Genomic DNA, 20,696 nt, shown 5'->3' on the forward strand with positions numbered 1-20,696 from the left:
GCATCATATAAGGAATCTTCTTGCTCTTCATTTTTTTTTTTTGTCAGTGTTTATGGATCGCTGTGACAGAAATTGATTTAGGAATTAGATTTCGGAATTTTGTTTAAGAAAAGATTATACGTGTGAAGTTTATTCTTGGATTATAGTTGCGGGATTGCAGGGAAATGATAGAAATGTTTTTAGAGAACGTATTGCATCTTTGCGTATCTCACTAGTTAAATTTTTGCAGCTCTGTTGTCGAGATGAGCTATAGCTACGAGAAGTTAGCACAGCGTTATCCACTGTGAACCAGGTAAGCCAAATAGTGAGGAATTAAATTTCACAGGGACTAATTTTGGTTTCAAAGTAATCAGTTTTTCATTGAAGTTCATAGTCGTATTTTGTGATAACAGTAAGTCTCAGTCAGGGCTTGATTTTCTTAGAATTCTCACAGTTAGATTTCTCTATGCATTATCGCAGTTCAATTTTGTAATCAACAGTTACTGCTACTCATGCTATCAGTAACTAACAGGCAGTTTACCATTAAAACATAATTACGATTAGAGATTCACTTACACTAAAATACATTTAAACAGATAACTACCACGGTAAGGTCAACATTGGATTGGGACTGCCAAGAGAAGCGTAAATACATGGCTGAAAGAAATTACAAGTCTTTACCGACTATGGAAAACAAAGTCAGCTGCAGCAGACCGTAGTAATTAACTAAAGTTTTCCGAAACCAAAATCATGCAGTGACGAACTGTTATGCTCAGCTTATAGGGAAGGCACAGAAATATATAAACACGTTCATAATTTTAACAGAAAAGAATAAGACATGAAATTTAGTGATATCACAGTGGCGACATTCCGTCTCGTTTTTGGTACCCCCAACGATAGCAGTGACCAGCAATCGACACTTCTGAGTACGTTATCGGATGAGTGCGAATGCTGAAGTTTATATTGATTTGTAACAGCTTTTACCATTGGGAATGTTTTTAATGCCCAAAAAATCGACAACAACTAAGAAATTACACCACATCTCTGATTACTTAGTTTCCTAAAGGGGCTGGAAGGTTCGAAACTGCATTACACGACAGTTTATTTATGATTCTCTTGTAACGTACAGACATTTAGTGAATAATATCGTTTTTCTTTAATAACAAAAAATGCTAATAAACGCCAGAAAACCAGATATTTCACGAATATATGTCGTTTGTCTATCGAACAAAGCAGAGTTTTATTCGCTACAGTTTCATCCAAATCAGTGAATGTGGAACGTAGGAAACGTAGATGGAATGTAATACCTAAATTATTTAACGTATCAAATAAACCACCACAACTGTAGCTTAAGGGAAAACCACATAGACGTGATAAACCATCAAAACAAAAAAACTGAGAAACTAATTCCGTAATTGTTGGTAAATCTGTGCCACGAAAAGGCAATATTATTCAACACTTTTGTTTTTGAGGCAAAAGTTATTACATTTAGAAAAATATTCGTGTATTAGAAAGTCGAGTGAAGTGTAAGAAAGAGCGAATTATTTAACACTCTAGAATTTTTTTAAGTGTCAGGGAAAGTGCGTAGGACAATAACCGCAAGTAAGAACAAAAATACACACTTCTCATGCATGAAATGTTTATATTCTCTTGCTTTCAGCGGAATAAGCTGTGAATATAGACATATTCGATAGTATTTCTTCATAGATACATGAGTTGTAGCTTATGTCATTGAATCAGTGTGGTTAAGCTGTTTTTACCTGTATTTCACGATAATTCACGACTCCTGGTAATTTACTAATGCATGGAATGCAAACTGTAACCTATTCGACTAATTGGATTGAAAATAATGAAAAACGTTGCGATTACGACGCATGTGACTATCTGCTTTCTCACCGCTTTGTGGGCTAGTGTCGTTCAGCTGTCAAACGGTAACAAATTTCGCACCAAAGAGTGTCGTGAGTGTATTTATTGGACTGTGGTGATATACAGGCAGCAGTTCTACAGAACGGGTAGATAAGTTTTATCTTTGACGGACGATAATCAATTTTATCTCTGCTGATCACGTGTCAACTCTAGCACACTCCTTTCCGACTATGTTTATTAATCGCGCAAAGATGGCACCCGGCGCGCTAGCTGATGGGAGCGGCTGTAAATGGGAAGTGCCTTTGCAGTCGCTCCCATCAGCCACTGCGTCGGGTGTCAACTTTGTTTGCGCATACAATACGCCACACTCCGACGTCCGACCCATCAGTCGTAACTAGCAGCACTTCCAAAGACGCTAACTACAGCTCTGGACGATACGTTAGGTACGGAAAAGTTTCATGGGCCAAGACCACACAACGCGGAAGACATACCAACAGCTAAGACATCCTCTATTGTTTATAACGTGCGTAGTATCGCACCTACATTACAGTGAATCGCTGGCACAACCTTTTCCAACCGCACACGGCTGTGATTCACAACCTTTTATACTCTCCGTGTCATGTTATTCGCTTCGTATCTGCTGGAAGCTGAGTTCCAGTTGTCCCTTGGGTGCACCGACCAGTTTCCCAGGGTCCTTCATCAATGGCTGCGGAGTCTTGGCGGTCGGGCTGATCCTGAAGTTGCTGATTATATGTGCCAGGGCGGTCTTGGCGACCAACTGGCCCAACCTAGGACCTGAAACAGCCAACAGCTCTTAGCTTGTGCCACTAACTACAGACAACTGCCATGTACGAACCATTGTAGCGCCCAAAAATGTACCAAGAAAAGAGGGAATCAAGATATTAACATTGGAATTTTTATACACTACTGGCCATTAAAATTGTTACACCAAGAATAAATGCAGATTATAAACGGGTATTCATTGGACAAATATATTATACTAGAACTGACATGTGATTACATTTTCACGCAATTTAGGTGCATAGATCCCGAGAAATCAGTACCCAGAACACTCACCTCTGGCCGTAATAACGGCCTTGACACGCCTGGGCATTGAGTTAAACAGAGCGTGGATGGCGTGTACAGGCACAGCTGCCCATGCAGCTTCAACATGATACCACAGTTCATCTATGGCGTGCAGGTCTATCTGTAATGAGATACTACATGTCCTCCCTCTGTCGGAATGAGCAGTTGCGCAGTTAAAATTTACATATAAGAATGAATGAAATTAAATATCATTAGATGTGTCATCGCTCTTAAAATTTTTTTCTTTCTGAAGAAATTAAAGATATCACCGGGTCCCACACCTTAGCCAGCTGAAAGCCGCCACCACGATTAATAAGATCTTCCACCGATGCCTTAATAATTGAATCCCAGAAGGATCTCGTCGAGACCAAGATTTCCGGGGTAGAGAAATATTAAAAAAAAAAAAAATGCTTTGGAGATACAATGCTCGGCTTTGGCCGGCTTACTGGGCTACGAAAGGCGAGTGTGGCGATCATATTCAACGCATCGTTCACGTACTGTGCGAGGTGTCTCAACAATTTAGGCTTTGCCACACTGGCAAGGTATTCTGTAGATTCCAGCCTTTGGCAGTAGGAGATCATCCTTTGCCGAACCGAAAAGAGAACACTTCTTTGTAGCTGGACGAAAGGTTATTTTGACTTTGTTTTCTTAAGATTCTGCCTATTTCCGACTAAATATTGCCGACGTACGGAAGGAACGCCCTGGACTTTAACAGCACCTTCTCCTCTTGATCGCGTGGGTAGTCACGTTTCTTCTTCCATAAAGTTGTGCTGATCTGATTGTGAGAATATCCATTATCTTTGAACACTGATTGTAGGTGTTCCAGCACCTTCACAAGGCTGTCTCCATCAGACACATCATGAGACCTGTGAACGAACGTTCGAAGGACGCCCATAGTTAGGTCGTCGCACCTAGACGCCTGCAATTACAGGTCTATATGTGTGGCCTTACGGTAAACGGAATGCCCCAACGATCCATCCACTTTCCGTCTGACCAAGCCATCAAAAAATGACAGACAGTCGCCCTTTTCCACCTCCATCCAAAATTTCATATTCTCACGGATGGAATTCAGATGCTGCAAAAAAAGTGTGACAGTTCTTCTTCACCGTGGGGCCACACTACAAAAGTATCATCCACATATCGCCGGAAGACTTTTGGTTTAAGTTCTGCCGAATCAAGTGTCCTTTCCTCAAAGTCTTCCACAATAAATTTTGATATCAGAGGAGAGAGAGAACGATCCATGCCTTGACCCTCAATTTGCTCAAAATATTCACTGTTTAATAAACAGCAGTTTGAGGAAACGGCACGCTGAAATAGCGCTGTTATATGATCGTAAGTTCAAAGCTTATGGCCTTCGTCATCTCAGACCCTAAAAGTTTGTCAGTGGAACAGTAGAGAAATAGAGTAACAGTGATTCGAAAAGCCCTCTACCTGGCACGTAATTGTGAATTGGAGAGTAGTGATGTAGATGTAGCTGAGTTAGTTGACCTCTAAGTTAGCTTTCGCCAGTATTGTAATAATCAAAGAGATATGTACCGGGTGAGTGACGAAAAGAATGGGCTGGCACCAAGTTTACGGCCTTTCTCCTGACAATTAAGTGATGGTTGCTGTTCCTGCTACAACTGCATCTTGGAGATTCCAGCACAATTTATCACTAATTATTAATTATGGGGTTCTAGGCGCTTCAGTCTGGAACCGCGAGACCGCTACGGTCGCAGGTTCGAATCCTGCCTCGGGCGTGGATGTGTGTGATGTTCTTAAGTTAGTTAAGTTTAAGTAGTTCTAAGTTCTAGGGGACTGATGACCTCAGATGTTGAGTCCCATAATGCTCAGAGCCATTTTAACCATTATTAATTATGGAAGGGTCTGAGGAATCTTTCAAAATGGTTCAAATGGCACTAAGCACTATGGGACTTAACATCTGAGGTCATCAGTCCCCTAGACTTAGAACTACGTAAAGCTAAATAACCTTAGCACAGCACACACATCTATGCCCGAGGCAGGATTCGAACCCGCGACCGTAGCAGGAGCGCGATTCCGGACTGAAGCGCCTAGAACTGCTCGGTCACAGCGGCCGGCCGAGGAATCTTTCAATGACAACATTCACGCTCGTATATTCATATAATAGAGATTCAGGACAAATAAAAATAAAGAAAAACTTCACCACAATGCACGTTGATGGCAAATGGCCGTCCCTCGGCTTGAGTGCCCGAGAAAAAGAATTCATCGATAAGAATAAACTCTTAATAGTTGCACCATAGAAGAAGTTCTGAAATTAATTTGTGAGTTTTACCCCGAGAATTAGTAACTGTGACATGTAACATTTCTCACAATCTCAAACACGTGGTAGTCACAAACAAAAAAAGCTGCATAAAATGAGTGGTAAAATTCAGAATAGCTGACCAAATTGGACAGGATACATTACTGTGAGTCACGATCTGCGAACGTAAGACTCTCAGGTCCGTACTTAACACGTGCTGGGACAACTAAGACATGTGAAAATTAGATTCCGATCTGAAAATGAAATTAGCGACATTTCAGAAATCTATTCAGTTACACGATACTTATGACATCACCAACGAACTAAATCGACCTGGTGTGAGAAGATACATCACGAGACCACATGTCTGAACAGGGGTAGAGCAGAACATAGTTTGCATGCGTCGTCAAGTGCAACGGTTATGATGTTCCGAAGTTAACCAGAAAAATTCCCTATGCCGCTCAATGAGCAATGAGTGCAAGAAAATCTTGACTGGAGCTGAAATTTACAAAAATAGGATAATTCATTAATTATGAATAGGCACTCTCACACTTAATCAGTGTCGCCCATCTCGCGTATCCCGCAACACTGCCGAGTGAACCCTTTTAGAACCCACGCATTCCGTTCCTCCGAAAGTGTCCAGAGAGCTCCTTATTGTGTGGTTCCAACTTGTACAGGAGCTTCGTCCAACTCGAACAGAAACCTCTTTGTTACCTGGTACGTGCTTCATAAGGTTGGCATTTCTGCCACAATAGCAGACTACTTTTACTCCAACAGATCTACATACCCGAAATTTACCTTGTACACTCTTACTCATCAGGTGAGAGGAGGAAAGGATGTATATACCGATATACTGCACATAAATGTATTGAATATGCTTGTCGTGCTCCGATAATTACCAAAAATCTTAGTAAAATGTGAGGTGAAGTACAGATAATATACTTTGTGGCCACTACAGACACACTCAGCTGCTCAGCCTCTTTTTTATGTAGTTTAGAGTTTGCATCCAGAATTGAGGTGCCAGATGTGGGTACGCAGTGGTTAGACACTGGACTCGCATTCGGGAGGACGACGGTTCAATCCCGCGTCCGGCCATCCTGATTTAGGTTTTCCGTGATTTCCCTAAATCGCTCCAGGCAAATGCCGGGATGGTTCCTTTCAAAGGGCACGGCCGACTTCCTTCCCCGTCCTTCCCTAATCCGATGAGACCGATGACCTCGCTGTCTGGTCTCCTTCCCCAAACCAACCAACCAACCAACCAGATGTGGGTACATTAACTTAATAGTTCAACAAAATAATGAATCTCATTTAGAGACCCTTCAGTACTTCGGCCAGACCAGCAGAATCGTCGAGGACCAGTGTGTTAAGCATAAGCCTGACACATGTATGCAACGGCAGGACAAATATACTACTACCGTAGAACATTGCCTTGTATGTTGTATGTTAACCGGGGACCTAGAAACGACGGAGTGGCTCCGTCCCCGCCACAGACGCAGTGGTCTACAACCCCACGACGACTACCGGAGTCCACTTCACCCCTCCGCCGCCCCACACCGAACCCAGGGTTATTGTGCGGTTCGGCCCCCGGTGGAACCCCCCCCCCCCCTTCCCGGGAACGTCTCACACCAGACGAGTGTAATCCCTATATTTGCTTGGTAGAGTAATGGTGGTGTACGCGTACGTGGAGAACTTGTTTGCGCAGCAATCACCGAAGTAGTGTAGTTGAGGCGGGATAAGGGGAACCAGCCCGCATTCGCCGAGGCAGATGGATTACCGCCCAAAAACCATCCACACACTGTCCGGCTCACCGGACCTCGACACAAGTCCGCCGGGCGGATTCGTGCCGGAGACCAGGCGCTCCTTCCCGCTCCGGAAAGCCGTGCGTTAGACCGATCGGCTAACCGGGCGGGCTACATTGCTTTAGTACCGATCTTCATCTGAATTACAACAGAGATCCTAGCGTGCATTTACAGGTACTTGGATAATGTTGTCAAGGAAGGAATTAAGATTAAATTAGTAAGTGACCTTATGAACAGACGAAGTTCCTGTCTTAATTTTTCTTGGAATCTTGTTCTCTGCCTGGTCAAACAACGGAAGGAGTTAACGCTACTTGCTCATCTGTCGAGACATCGGCTGTAGTCGAAGACGCCACCCAGCTCCATTGCCGTAAGTTGCCGGAAAATTTTATACTCTGGAGGAAATTAATTACGAAAATATTGGTATCAAATTCGCTTTCTCAAATGGAACTGTAGGTTAATAATTTCTGCTGCTAGTGTTGTTGTTCTAGATGGGACGATTTCAACAGCGTTTCACTCTTCAGATTCCGGTTACTCGTTTAAGAGTAATTTCAATATTTAGAATATATCATTTATCTTAATATGAAACGGATTGTTGTTTTATGCGGGAGTCTGCAATTTCGTACCCAATAAAGAAATACGTCACACTGGATAAAGACGATACAGCGTATTTCGTTGTCGCTATACTGGTATAAAAGGAGCACGGAGGAAACGTGGCTTTCATTTTGTATTTGTCGTTCACTAATGTCTAGCGCTGAGTTCTGATTAGTCTGAAAAAGTAAGTGTCTCTTACGAACCAAGAAAAACTACATATGCTACTTCTTTACGGAGAATGCAGAAGGAAAGTGAAATGAACAGCTGACTTGTGCACAGAATGACATTCCGACAGACGATGTCCAAACAAAATGATAACTTAGCGAACTCGCAAAACGTTGTTATGCGAAAGGCAGTAAAATATTAAGCAGAAGGTAAGGAGAAACCCTACAACGAACAGAGCAAACGGAATAAGTTCTGCCAGATGTTTCTCATAACCCACATGTTGAATCTAGAGAAACTGCTAGTGACTCTGGAATTAGTCACCCAGCTTTCTCCGCATTTTAAGAGCTTTCATCCGTATTATGTCAGTTTACCAGCAGATACTGGGGTAAACTCAGAGATGAATTCTATGCCCAAGTCCCGACACCACAAGAGGATTTAAAATATCACATTGTTGCAGCATATGCAAAGATACGGAAGGAATCTCTTCAGTCTGTCCAGAAGTCCTTGTACTACCGAAACGTGTATTGCTGCAGACAGTGGACATTTCGAAAAATTTATAACATAAATATGAAGAGTACTTGTTGCAGTGGTAAACATTAGAAACCTTGACTGTCGACGGAAGAGGCAGGAAAGAACACATCAATAGCCACGCAGAATTCCAGCAACGAAGGATTACTCATACGTGAGTGTGAATGTCAAAGCGATTGTTACACACCGTACAGGCTGGGCGCCATTCCCAGCAGTACAGCAGAATGACATCATGGCAACAGATTCCAGCCTAGCGTCGGCCACAAGAAGTGATGCAAGAGTTACTATTCATTACACTGACATAGCAGAATGAGTATCTGAAACGTAGAGTTATGCAATTCTGAAAGGAACCAAATGAGCTGACCAGACAATAAAAGCAGGAGAAGTGACGTCATTGCCAGCTCACGACAGCACATGTGTCAATCGCACATAAATATTGCTCACATCCAGTGGATGTGCTGCCGATCAGCCTGGAGAAGGAACATATGCCGGCTAGCTGTTTACCCATCTAGCTGTCTACGAGCTCCTGTGGCAGCAAGTCCTACCGAGGGGATTCTGACGCTGTGAGGGCTCAACTATGACTGTCGTCATCTTTCACCACGAGGGTCTCCGACTCCCATCCAGGGACATGTAGCTGTTCATCCATTCATCCATCGTCAAGGAACGAGCTGCCCATCACCTGCTCCTAATGGCACATAGAGTTGGTGGTGGCTGTCTTTCTTGTGTACAGTCTACGGCAGGGCCATGGGCACACTGGTCTATAATCTGTGTGCTTCATATGGTGCAGGCTCGGCCTCATACAAGTATGGTGGGTTGCCAGCCTTGTGACGTCACAGGGCTGAGGCGGCGCCGTGTTAGCCACATTCCTGGGTGACACTTTGTCGATCAGTTGACCATGAACTACCACCTACCAGAGCATCTGCCGAGGTAGCCGCTACAAATGAAATTTTAAGGAAGTATTTTTGGATTTTCTTTTTGTTGGTGTAGCTGATATAATTTGTCAATGCAAGTGTGTATCTTAATCAACTCCTGACACGAAATTAGTATTTACACTTGTGATGCCTCAATTCCCTACTTTACAAATCCACTCAATTTTTGACGTGCACCTTTCTTTTGAGGCTCTGGCAGAAACAAGAGCTGAAGTGTTACCATAGTTAACCGATGTACACTCCTGGAAATGGAAAAAAGAACACATTGACACCGGTGTGTCAGACCCACCATACTTGCTCCGGACACTGCGAGAGGGCTGTACAAGCAATGATCACACGCACGGCACAGCGGACACACCAGGAACCGCGGTGTTGGCCGTCGAATGGCGCTAGCTGCGCAGCATTTGTGCACCGCCGCCGTCAGTGTCAGCCAGTTTGCCGTGGCATACGGAGCTCCATCGCAGTCTTTAACACTGGTAGCATGCCGCGACAGCGTGGACGTGAACCGTATGTGCAGTTGACGGACTTTGAGCGAGGGCGTATAGTGGGCATGCGGGAGGCCGGGTGGACGTACCGCCGAATTGCTCAACACGTGGGGCGTGAGGTCTCCACAGTACATCGATGTTGTCGCCAGTGGTCGGCGGAAGGTGCACGTGCCCGTCGACCTGGGACCGGACCGCAGCGACGCACGGATGCACGCCAAGACCGTAGGATCCTACGCAGTGCCGTAGGGGACCGCACCGCCACTTCCCAGCAAATTAGGGACACTGTTGCTCCTGGGGTATCGGCGAGGACCATTCGCAACCGTCTCCATGAAGCTGGGCTACGGTCCCGCACACCGTTAGGCCGTCTTCCGATCACGCCCCAACATCGTGCAGCCCGCCTCCAGTGGTGTCGCGACAGGCGTGAATGGAGGGACGAATGGAGACGTGTCGTCTTCAGCGATGAGAGTCGCTTCTGCCTTGGTGCCAATGATGGTCGTATGCGTGTTTGGCGCCGTGCAGGTGAGCGCCACAATCAGGACTGCATACGACCGAGGCACACAGGGCCAACACCCGGCATCATGGTGTGGGGAGCGATCTCCTACACTGGCCGTACACCACTGGTGATCGTCGAGGGGACACTGAATAGTGCACGGTACATCCAAACCGTCATCGAACCCATCGTTCTACCATTCCTAGACCGGCAAGGGAACTTGCTGTTCCAACAGGACAATGCACGTCCGCATGTATCCCGTGCCACCCAACGTGCTCTAGAAGGTGTAAGTCAACTACCCTGGCCAGCAAGATCTCCGGATCTGTCCCCCATTGAGCATGTTTGGGACTGGATGAAGCGTCGTCTCACGCGGTCTGCACGTCCAGCACGAACGCTGGTCCAACTGAGGCGCCAGGTGGAAATGGCATGGCAAGCCGTTCCACAGGACTACATCCAGCATCTCTACGATCGTCTCCATGGGAGAATAGCAGCCTGCATTGCTGCGAAAGGTGGATATACACTGTACTAGTGCCGACATTGTGCATGCTCTGTTGCCTGTGTCTATGTGCCTGTGGTTCTGTCAGTGTGATCATGTGATGTATCTGACCCCAGGAATGTGTCAATAAAGTTTCCCCTTCCTGGGACAATGAACTCACGGTGTTCTTATTTCAATTTCCAGGAGTGTATTATCCTTAGATGGCATGACCATTGCCTTTTAGTTCATATGTCGGTCCAACTTCATGTAGCCAAGTATGATTAGTGGCAGTTTTAAATTAAGCTTTTCGCCACTATTTTGATTTTGTAAACAGACATAGTTGCGTCAAGCTGGAGCGCTCTATCAGCCTGGCTCTCCAGTTGGTTATAACAACCCTAACTTGTGCATGAGACAGTTGTCATTTTATGTTCAAAACAAATAAGTCTTAAGTTCTAAATAATTCTAAATATTGTGATTTCTCCGAAACTGCTAATCGAATTTTGAAGAGTCAAACGCCGTTTAATTCATCTCTTTTAGAATTATGACACTAGCAGGACAAATTATTACTATTCTATAGTTCCATTTGAAAAAGTAAAAAAAAGGTACTGGTATTTCTGTAATCGACACATGTGGGAGAGATTGTACGTCATTTAGTGAGGACGTTTTCACAATTGCATGGAGAAAGAATTGAGAGATCTTAAACTATTGTGGTAATATCTTCGATGAAGGGATTTGCTGAGCCACCACGTCTACTTTTATAATGAGGTAGGAAGGCAGCAGTAAGTAACATTTGTTGTAGATAAGCATGGTAGCGATCCGCTAGTAGCAGAAGCCTGGTACCTGGCGATGGTAAGTATACATTAAACATCAGTACTTGTCATGGTAGCTACCAGGCTGCTACGTTGAGTTTGCTTTTGCAGGTAGTCAACACCTATTCGATTTCTAGTGTACGTCTACCTCACCTAAATGAACACATTTTTCACTTGTTTTGAATCTGAGCAGGTTTCCTACCTTAATTTTATCTCACGAATATTCTTCGTCTTATATTTCCTGTTTACGAATTAACAACTTTATATTCTTGGGTAGTTGACATCATACAGCTTTCATTTCCAACAATCAGAGCGCAGATACTTTAAACTGTGAGGGCGTCTATCGGCCTATTTAGTTGACTAATGACTTTGTAACGGTTCAGTTGTGTGTAGTTGTATACAGAAAATAGTTTGATTCGAAATTTAGTTTTCTGGTATTTTACTAACCCATTTCCCTTCCTGTTTAAGTAGATCATCTGGTAATGGCTCATTAAGAAGGAGAAACCAATAACGAAATTATTTTTTGTGTGACCCGTGGCAGTAAAACAAAATAAAATAATTTTGTTAGCAGACGGTCGGCGATTTCCTCCTAAGCAATATGCTTAACGTAAGCTATGTCGGGTTGGTTGCTAGCATTTGCTGGCAACCGGGACTTTATAATTTAGTTTCTCATAATCTGCGCAAAATACCCTTCAGGGGAGAATTACACAGGAAGTGTACAGTGTTGTGGTTGGAGTATAATAGTCTCGTTTAGGAGTTGCAGGTTTTCCTTTGACTTTCTGAAGATAGCAGGGTTCTCCCTGTACCATTAAGTAAGAAATAATACACCGAATGAGGCTAAAGTTTTGTAGGAAAATGCAACGAGTGGGAGAAGGGAATGATCAATGAGAACGCCTGTGTTTGAGACAAAAGCCAAACATTCTGATCCTGATGCATTTAAGCCTGAAAACAATTTTGAGGTTGTATGGTGCTCGCGAAATGGAGGAATCGGCTGTCAGCCATCCTGGGTGTAGCAAGTTACGTCACGTGTCAACGAGACACTTTATGCCGCAATACTGGAATCCAATTAAACGACCATTTTCAAAAGTAGCGTTTGTTCAACTGATCCTAGATAACGAAAGACCGTGTTTAAATATACAACTGTATCACAAGTGCATCAGACGAGTTAATACTAATAACAAATTAATCATAATTTTAAATCTTTTATAACTACTAAAATATTTCAGATTTTCCAAATCTAAGACCAATTTTGGAATCAGCACAAAGTTTCCTTTAAGTTGAGACATTTTATACAACATTTTGCAGTTTAAAATTTCGTAAAAATTACTTATATTTCTTATCGAAAAAGTGATAGAATGAAGGGTGAAAGGAATAACTGACAAATGCTGTTACCAAGACGATAATACACATTCGATTAATTTAATTTACGAAGGACTAAGGCTTTTGTGTGTATAACTTAAAATAGTGCTACTTATCAGCCGGCTTTATCTACTATCAAGTACATATTTATAATTCGTTTTTGTGATCTCCCATTGAACTGGCGAGGATATATATATATATATATATATATATATATATATATATATATATATATATATATATATATATATATATATAAAAGACGCCACAGGCAGTTCAGTGTATGTTAATTTTGAATAAGATTGTTGTGAATGCCTTCCAAAGTTAGGTTGGCAGAATAAGAAAACATGACCAACACATGCTGATGATATTGTGTGTGTGTGTGGTTTGTTTACACAACAGATCTGTTTATATGGAGACATTGCTTGACTTACTGCTTGATACATGGCACACAGTGCCAGCACAAATGATCTCTGGGACCAAACTCCTGGAATGGACTGCAGCCAGTCTTAATTCATCATGGACTGTCAGCGAAATCCATAAAATGGACTTGTGGCGTAATAGTATGGGGGCTCGGAATTTAATTCGTTATTGGCCGCGAGAAATCGAAAGCCGTCAGTTTCAACCTTGGAAGTTGGGGATCTACAGTTATTCCTGCTATGCAGAAGATCCGACACTTCCCAAATGTGTTTCCTTGCACTGATGTGTAATTCTAAGTAGTTTTTTCCTGGTTTTGGTAGACTCCCGTTGTGGCTTTGCGGGGACGCATGTCGTTGGTAGTGAGAGGCCTAGCAAGAGATCGTGTAGCTGTTAACTAGCTGGAGGTCGCATCTGACGGAAATTAATAACCGCGTTTATTTGCGTATAAATCCAAGATACTGATGCCACAACAACGTTATTACAACTCCCCATGAAGAGGTGAGATGGTAATGGACAAAAACTGCTTTTCAGCGAAAGGTTATACATGTTTAAAAGAAGTCTTGAAATACATATAATCAGATGAGAATAAATGACCGTTTTAACATACTGAAGCACAATTTTCATGATGCTGAAAAATTTTAGACGATAAATTACACTTAAAATATAATCACTGATGACAATGTTAATGATGATTTAGTACAGCAGTGATGCTAGTGATGAATGAAAATGATTATGGCCACCATGGAGATGGAATGATGAGCATGACTATGGGGCCCTGTTGAACCGGATACAACGACTGTAAGTAGTTACACGTAGGTAGAGGCAAGGGGAAGTGTGGTGTGCGTACTGTAAGACCTTCGGTACGCACACCATCAGATTATTTGACTTGTCGCTCTAACGAAGTAGGCGAGTGTCAGCAATATGTCTCGTGGTCTTATCGTGGCGCCGGCCGCGGTGGTCTCGCGGTTCTAGGCGCGCAGTCCGGAACCGCGCGACTGCTACGGTCGCAGGTTCGAATCCTGCCTCGGGCATGGATGTGTGTGATGTCCTTAGGTTAGTTAGGTTTAACTAGTTCTAAGTTCTAGGGGACTGATGACCTCAGATGTTAAGTCCCATAGTGCTCAGAGCCATTTGAACCATTTCTTATCGTGGCGTGTTTATTTTCTGCCGTTAGGTCAGACGATAGAAATGCCACTTGCATGTTTAGAATAGCAGATTGACGGTGACCAACTTTAAACAGAACTTGATTAATTTTCACACACATTTATTAAAATAATAAAAATCATAGATATTACATAACTTGATTCTGGATGCTGTTTACAATTGACAATCTGAAGTTCCTTTGGTCTTGGTACGTTAATCTTATTCTCACATATCTCTGATACTTGACAAAGTGTCTATGCATTTCTCTTCATGGCTATGTACAGGAATATGATAATCTTATTAGGCGCAGACTGAAACTTGACTATAGACTGGTACAGACAAATGCAGACTAATGCAGACTGACTAATCGGAGGTCTGTACACTCGTTATAATACCTCGAGTGTTCAGGTATCACTGCGCGAGTGTGATCCACGAGGAGAAAAGGTTCTATGTTAGCAGCAATCTCATTGGCTGCGTTACATATTAATACGCGGATCGGCAGAAGCAGAATTTGGTCCGTCTCTAAGACAGCGCCATCTCGTAGTGCAGAGACGGACGAGCCCTGCGCTTGCGCTTTTGTGCTTAGCGGGGCGCGCTCTAGTGGTAAAGTTGTGTACGCGCTGACTACGCGGAACTATGTGCACAACAGGAAGGACGAAAATGGAAGGATGGTGTGAGGTGTAACACTGTTATTATGGTTGGAAGGGGGTATTTGTGAGAAAGGATTTCATCGTTGAATACTGAGAGTTCATGCAGTTCCGTCAGGAGAAGGTGAATAAGACATGAAGATGCATGGAAGGTGGCATATGAATGTAGTGGAGCAGCAGGGTATCTGGACTGGTAATTAATAGGTAGGATATTGGACGACAGGACTGAGTTTTACGTTTAATGTGTTGGATTCGGAGGTGCTCTAGGAAGAGAAGAAGATGTATCATGTGGATGACCTGGTATGGGATACATGTTGGGGAAAGTAGGAAGGCGAGGCAGAGATCATATCTTTCTAGGATTTCAAGGGACTTGAATTTAGAGAAGGCGGAGATTCAGGCAACGTTAGCGTCAGTGAAGATGGAGCGAATTTCTAAATGAGACTAGCGGTAGAAGGAGTAGAACTCAGGTGCAGCCTGTTAGTGGTTTTAGTAGCTCCAGCAAGTTTAGGGTTGTGTGTTAGACAGCAAGGAAGTATGCATTCCATGTTGGTTTTAGTCGAGGGTTAATCCTAAATACTTTACTGTGTTAGAACAACGGATTAGCTGTAGACGGAGAGATGGAAATCTGGACGACGCAAACGCCTGTAGTGAGAGCAAAGATGGTGGCTTGGATTTTCTGTGACTTTACTTTCAGTTTCCAAGTATTATCCAAATTGTCCAGGAGATTCAAGTGGCATTGAAGGGAGGCGTGGGAGGGTGTGGTGAGTAGCTAGGTAGGCGGTGTCCTCAGCATACTGCAGGAGGTGGGTGGGCGGTAGTGGTTTGGGAATGTCTGCAGTGTTCAGGTCGTAAAGGAGGGGGACAGAAAGGAACCTTGAATGTGACCTATGTAGGACGATGGTCAAGGAAGGAGTTTAAGGCGAACATAGTTAACTCTGAATGCTTAAGTTTGTACCTTGAAGAGTAGTCCAGCATGCCATACTGGTCAAAGGCTTTTTCGGATATCGCGGGAGGAAAATATGGCGGATTTTTGATTATTTGTTTGATAGGCGATAATGTGGGTAACGTAAAGAGATTGACCACCTACGGAATAGTTTTAACGAAAGAACGCTGGGCGTGAGTTGATAGGTTGAACACCAGTGGTCTACGGGTAGCGTCTTTGACAACTAATCGAAACATCCTCGGTTCCAGGTTCGGAACTCGCCGCTGTTTCAGTTTTGAATAAAAATGAACTATTGTCGTCCGAAAACTTCTGGTATGAGCCACCCTCGTTCTGTCAACGGTCTTGTCAAAGAGGACGGATGTGCGGAGAGGTGTTCAAGGCACTTTCTTGGCCTTGGGTGGGAAACAGCCTCTACAAGGCTAAAGAATCAGCAATGATCAACGGCATGAGGATGCAGGCGGCAATGGAAACGACTGCATTAAAGAAGACACAATGTGTATCCACTGGACATGTGGTATTTATTTGAAAAGTGTCATGATGATCTCTCCATTGGCAAAAGGTCCCAGTCTAGTCCCCAATTCTGATCTTCGTGATGAGACTGCCAAGAGGCGGTGGTCATGAGAAAAGGACTGAATAACGAAAGAAAGGGTAACGTTCCAGAGTCAGGGCGTGTAATATCAGCTATAAAATCTGGACAGGGAATTTTAGAGGCTCAATCTATATGTAATGGGTGTCAGTGGAGTGAAATAGAAAGAATACAAGGATTTCTTATCACACGAATATATCAAATCACCAGAATATGGTATAACGTGAGTAGGATTCGTTAGGAATAGAAAACTGGGGCAGTGACAGAGTAGTTGTCGTCAGAATCAACAGCAAACCAAAGACGACAACAATAGTTCAAATATACATGCCGACGTCGGCAACAGAAGATGAAGATATAGAGAAAGTATATGAGTATATAGAACGGGTAATTGAGCACGTAAAGAGAGATGAAAGTCTAATAGTTATAGGGGATGGGAATGTGACTGTAGGGGAGGGAATAAAGGAGAAAGACAAACTGAGTAGTGCAATAAATATCAGTAACAGCGAATACTCATTTCAAGAATCACAAGAGGAGGAGGTATAATTGGAAAAGGGTGGGAGATACGAGAGGAGTCTTGGCAGATTAGATCATCGTTAGGCATAGATTCCGAAATCAGGTATTGGACTGTAAGGCGTATCCAGGAGCAGATGTAGATTCAGATCACAGTTTAGTAATAATGAAGAGATGACGATCAGTTTGGTTTCAGGAAAGGAGAATGCACCAGAGAGGCAGTTCAGACGTAGCACTTGATAATGGAAGCAAGAATGAAGAAAAATCAAGACGCGTTCCTAGGATTTGTCGACCTGAAAAAGCATCAGATAGCGTAAAATGGTGCAAGATGTTCGAAATTCTTACAAAAAAATAGGGGCAAGCTGTAGAGGAAGAAGGGTAATGTGCAATATGTACAACAACCAAGTGGGAACAATAAGAGTGGAAAACAAAGAACAAAGCGCTCGGATTAAAAAAGTGTGTAAGACAGACGTAGCCTTTCGCCCCTAGTGTTCAATCTATACGTCGAAGGAGCAATAACGCAAATAAAAGAAAAGTTCAAGAGTCGGATTAGAATTCAGTGTGAAAGGATATCATTGATAAGATTAGCTAATGAGATTGCTATCCTGAGTGAAAGTGAAGAATTACATGATCTGTTGAATGCAATAAGGAATCTAATGAGTACAGAATATTATAGAGAATAAATCGAAAGTGACGAGAAGTAGCAGAAATGAGAACACAGAAAAACTTAATCTCAACATCGGGGATCCCGAAGTAAAAGTTAAGGAATTCTGCTACTAAGGCAGCAAAATAACCAATGATGGACAGAGCAAGAACGACATAAAAAGCAGACTAGCACTGGTGAAAAGGGTATTCCTGGCCAAGAGAAGTCTACTAGTATCAAACACGGATCTTAACTTGAGGAAGCAATTTCTGATAACATACTTTCTCAGTACAGCGTTAAAAGGTAGTAAAACACAGATTGTGAAAAAACCGGAACAGAAGAGAATCGAAGCTTTAAGATGTAGTGCTGTAGAAGAATGTTGAAAATTAGGTGGACTGATAAGGTAAGGAATGAGGACGTTTCCCACAGAATCGACGAGGACAGGACTGTATGGAAAATACCGATAAGAAGAGACAGGATGGTATGACATCTGTTAAGCCATCAGGGAATAACTTCCATGGTACTAGAGGGAGATGTAGACAGAAGAACTACAGAGAAAGACAGAGCTTGGTATACACCCAGCAAATAATTGAGGATGTGCGTTGCAGTTGCTACTCCGAGATGAAACAGTTGGCACTTGAGAGGAGTTTATCAGGTTTCAGAAAGAAAAGGGCTTTGGGTGATTTCCACAGCTTTTTGTGTGGAGGGCGGTACTGTGAAGAATGGTAGGCATTTCGTCACAAACTCTGGGGACATTGCTTGAGGTGCAGGTGGGTGATATATCTTTACTGGGTGCATTGTTTCGTTGTTTAGCGAGTGTCTGTGTTATTTCTTTAGCTGTTATTGCTGTTTTTAGTTCTGCTCGTGGAGTTCTGCGTAAGTATTGAAAGTTTGTTGAGAGAAGTGGGATATCTATGTCTGTACATTCATACACATAGGAATACATCGAGTTATGCATGTGTGGATCATGTGGATTGATGAAAGTGTCTTCTGGGTGGGATTAGAAGTGGTTGGCCTTGGTGAGGTTCTCATGAAGCAGTCCGTTGTTGTGTGGGATAGGATATTTTGGAGTGTAGTTGTCTCCGGAGAGCCTATGGAATGCTTTCCGGCATCTTGTCGATATCATAGACGTCTCGTTTAGTTTAGTGCATGTCATCCAGTGCTACCAATAAAGTCTAGAGTGGACTGAAGGAATGAGGAAGATAAAACAGTGATTTCAATGCGTGGCTTTCCTGCGATATTTTGGAAGTTGTCATAGTTATGTAGGATTCTCACCAATCATAAATTTAAACGGTCTTTCGCTCCCCACCAAACCGCGTATTTGAGTTCCGCCAAGGATGATTTGATGCTTCACAAGGGTGGAGTTGACAACAAACCACGCGAGTGTGATCCGTACAACGGGCAGATGACGCGTATAGTCCTTGAGAGATGCCCGGAACACACCCGGCTCTTAGAACCCAATAAACCGGTTGTGGTAGAATACTGCACGGACATTTGCCATTCCGTACAGCATGAAAAAGTTGAAATTCTAGCATCAACTTCGTCATACTGGAAATAGGACCTGAAGGAAGTAGGTGACATTCATTGTCGAAGTACTGAAAATTAATGGCGATAGCTATTTCTACCTGGACAAAGCATGTAATCGGACCATTTCTTTTACCTACGTGCGAAGGTGTCGCAACAGTGCAGCTCCTAATGATGCGTCCCACCATGAATCGAGCTTCTAACTACAGGTTCTGTTCAGAAAGTGTTCTGTGCCGCCGCATGACATCTCTGGCCGTTGCGTATATGTGGACAGATGCACTGTGGTTGCAGGCCCTTGAGTTTAAAAGTCTTCGTCACATCGACACCGAGAACTTTATTTCACCTGCCGAGGACGGACTCTAAGTCCACCGTCGGAACGTATTGAGACGACCACGCCTTGGGTATGAGGACATCGCCCGGAACTGCAACTACATCATCATCCGCAATCTGCACGACATCGCCCGTCACCTGGACAACAACATGGGTACCGACGATATGTCGGACGTCCGCAGGAGCTCTCCGCAAAACTAACAACACCCACGGTGCTACCAACTGCCCACATAACGGCACCATCATCGCGAGAAAATCCCGGCATCAACCGCACTATCGTCAAAAGCGTCAACAACAGCATCAGTCGCATCGTCACCTGCAGCAACATCAACGCCGCTGCATCGAAACCAGCTACAACGCATGCAACGCCTATAACGGTAATTGCATGTTAACGTTTCCTACCTCCAGTCATCACACAATCTCCCTTTCACACTCAACCAAAACCTATTACAAAAGGCAACAAAAGGTTAAGTACAAGTAAGCGACATCGTGTAACGAAATGGACTCTTAACCCTATTGGACGCTGTCATCATGCAGATAGAAATCACTCCAGAACCTCAAAGCAATACTTGCCTCTTTCTTTTTACTAAGCAGTTGCGGCCCCAAATTCCCAAACAATACAGCAACTCATCCCCACAGAGATACCATCGTCATCAAAACCAATATTCCCTATTCCCATTCAGCCCTACGTAGAATCATCCCTTCTTTTGGAGGAACTGTGTCCGTAAAAACCCTCACAGAACCTCTACCGGACCAACGACAGCCGTTCAAAGCAGCATTAAAATGTTTGGCTTGGAGTATACAGTAGTAGAAATCGAAAGTGAACTGAACTCGCTACCAGGAATTAATGTACGTAATTCATTACGCATTCGAAGTGATAATGGACACCGCTAGGTAACAAGAGCGTTCAGAATTAACCCACGCCATAAATTTATAAAAAATTGGGCCTTGATTTAGCGCAGAAAGTTGCTATTCCTCCGACCATCTGTCCTCACTGCAAGCAACACCACCTTCACAAGCAATGGCTGAGAGTTCAATCTCCATTCACCTGCAACAACTGCAATCTCTTCTTCGCTATCTACTCCCACAAGTGCAAATCATAGCCTCTCCCCAAAAACTTGAAATCGTG

At 43.4% G+C, this 20,696-nt stretch overlaps 1 protein-coding gene across 1 annotated transcript in view; it reads right to left on the reverse strand.

Moving 5' to 3' along the window:
- Window positions 1-842: 842 nt before the first annotated feature.
- LOC126204197 (cytochrome P450 6j1-like) overlaps window positions 843-20,696 on the reverse strand; it is a 95,272-nt gene continuing 75,418 nt past the window's right edge. The window contains exon 7 of the mRNA XM_049938597.1: window positions 843-2,640. Coding sequence (XP_049794554.1) covers window positions 2,468-2,640 — 173 coding nt within the window. The 3' untranslated portion in view covers window positions 843-2,467. The remainder of the gene's footprint in view (window positions 2,641-20,696) is intronic.

This window comes from Schistocerca nitens, chromosome 9, assembly GCF_023898315.1.
Source record: "Schistocerca nitens isolate TAMUIC-IGC-003100 chromosome 9, iqSchNite1.1, whole genome shotgun sequence".
Lineage (NCBI taxonomy): Eukaryota > Metazoa > Arthropoda > Insecta > Orthoptera > Acrididae > Schistocerca > Schistocerca nitens.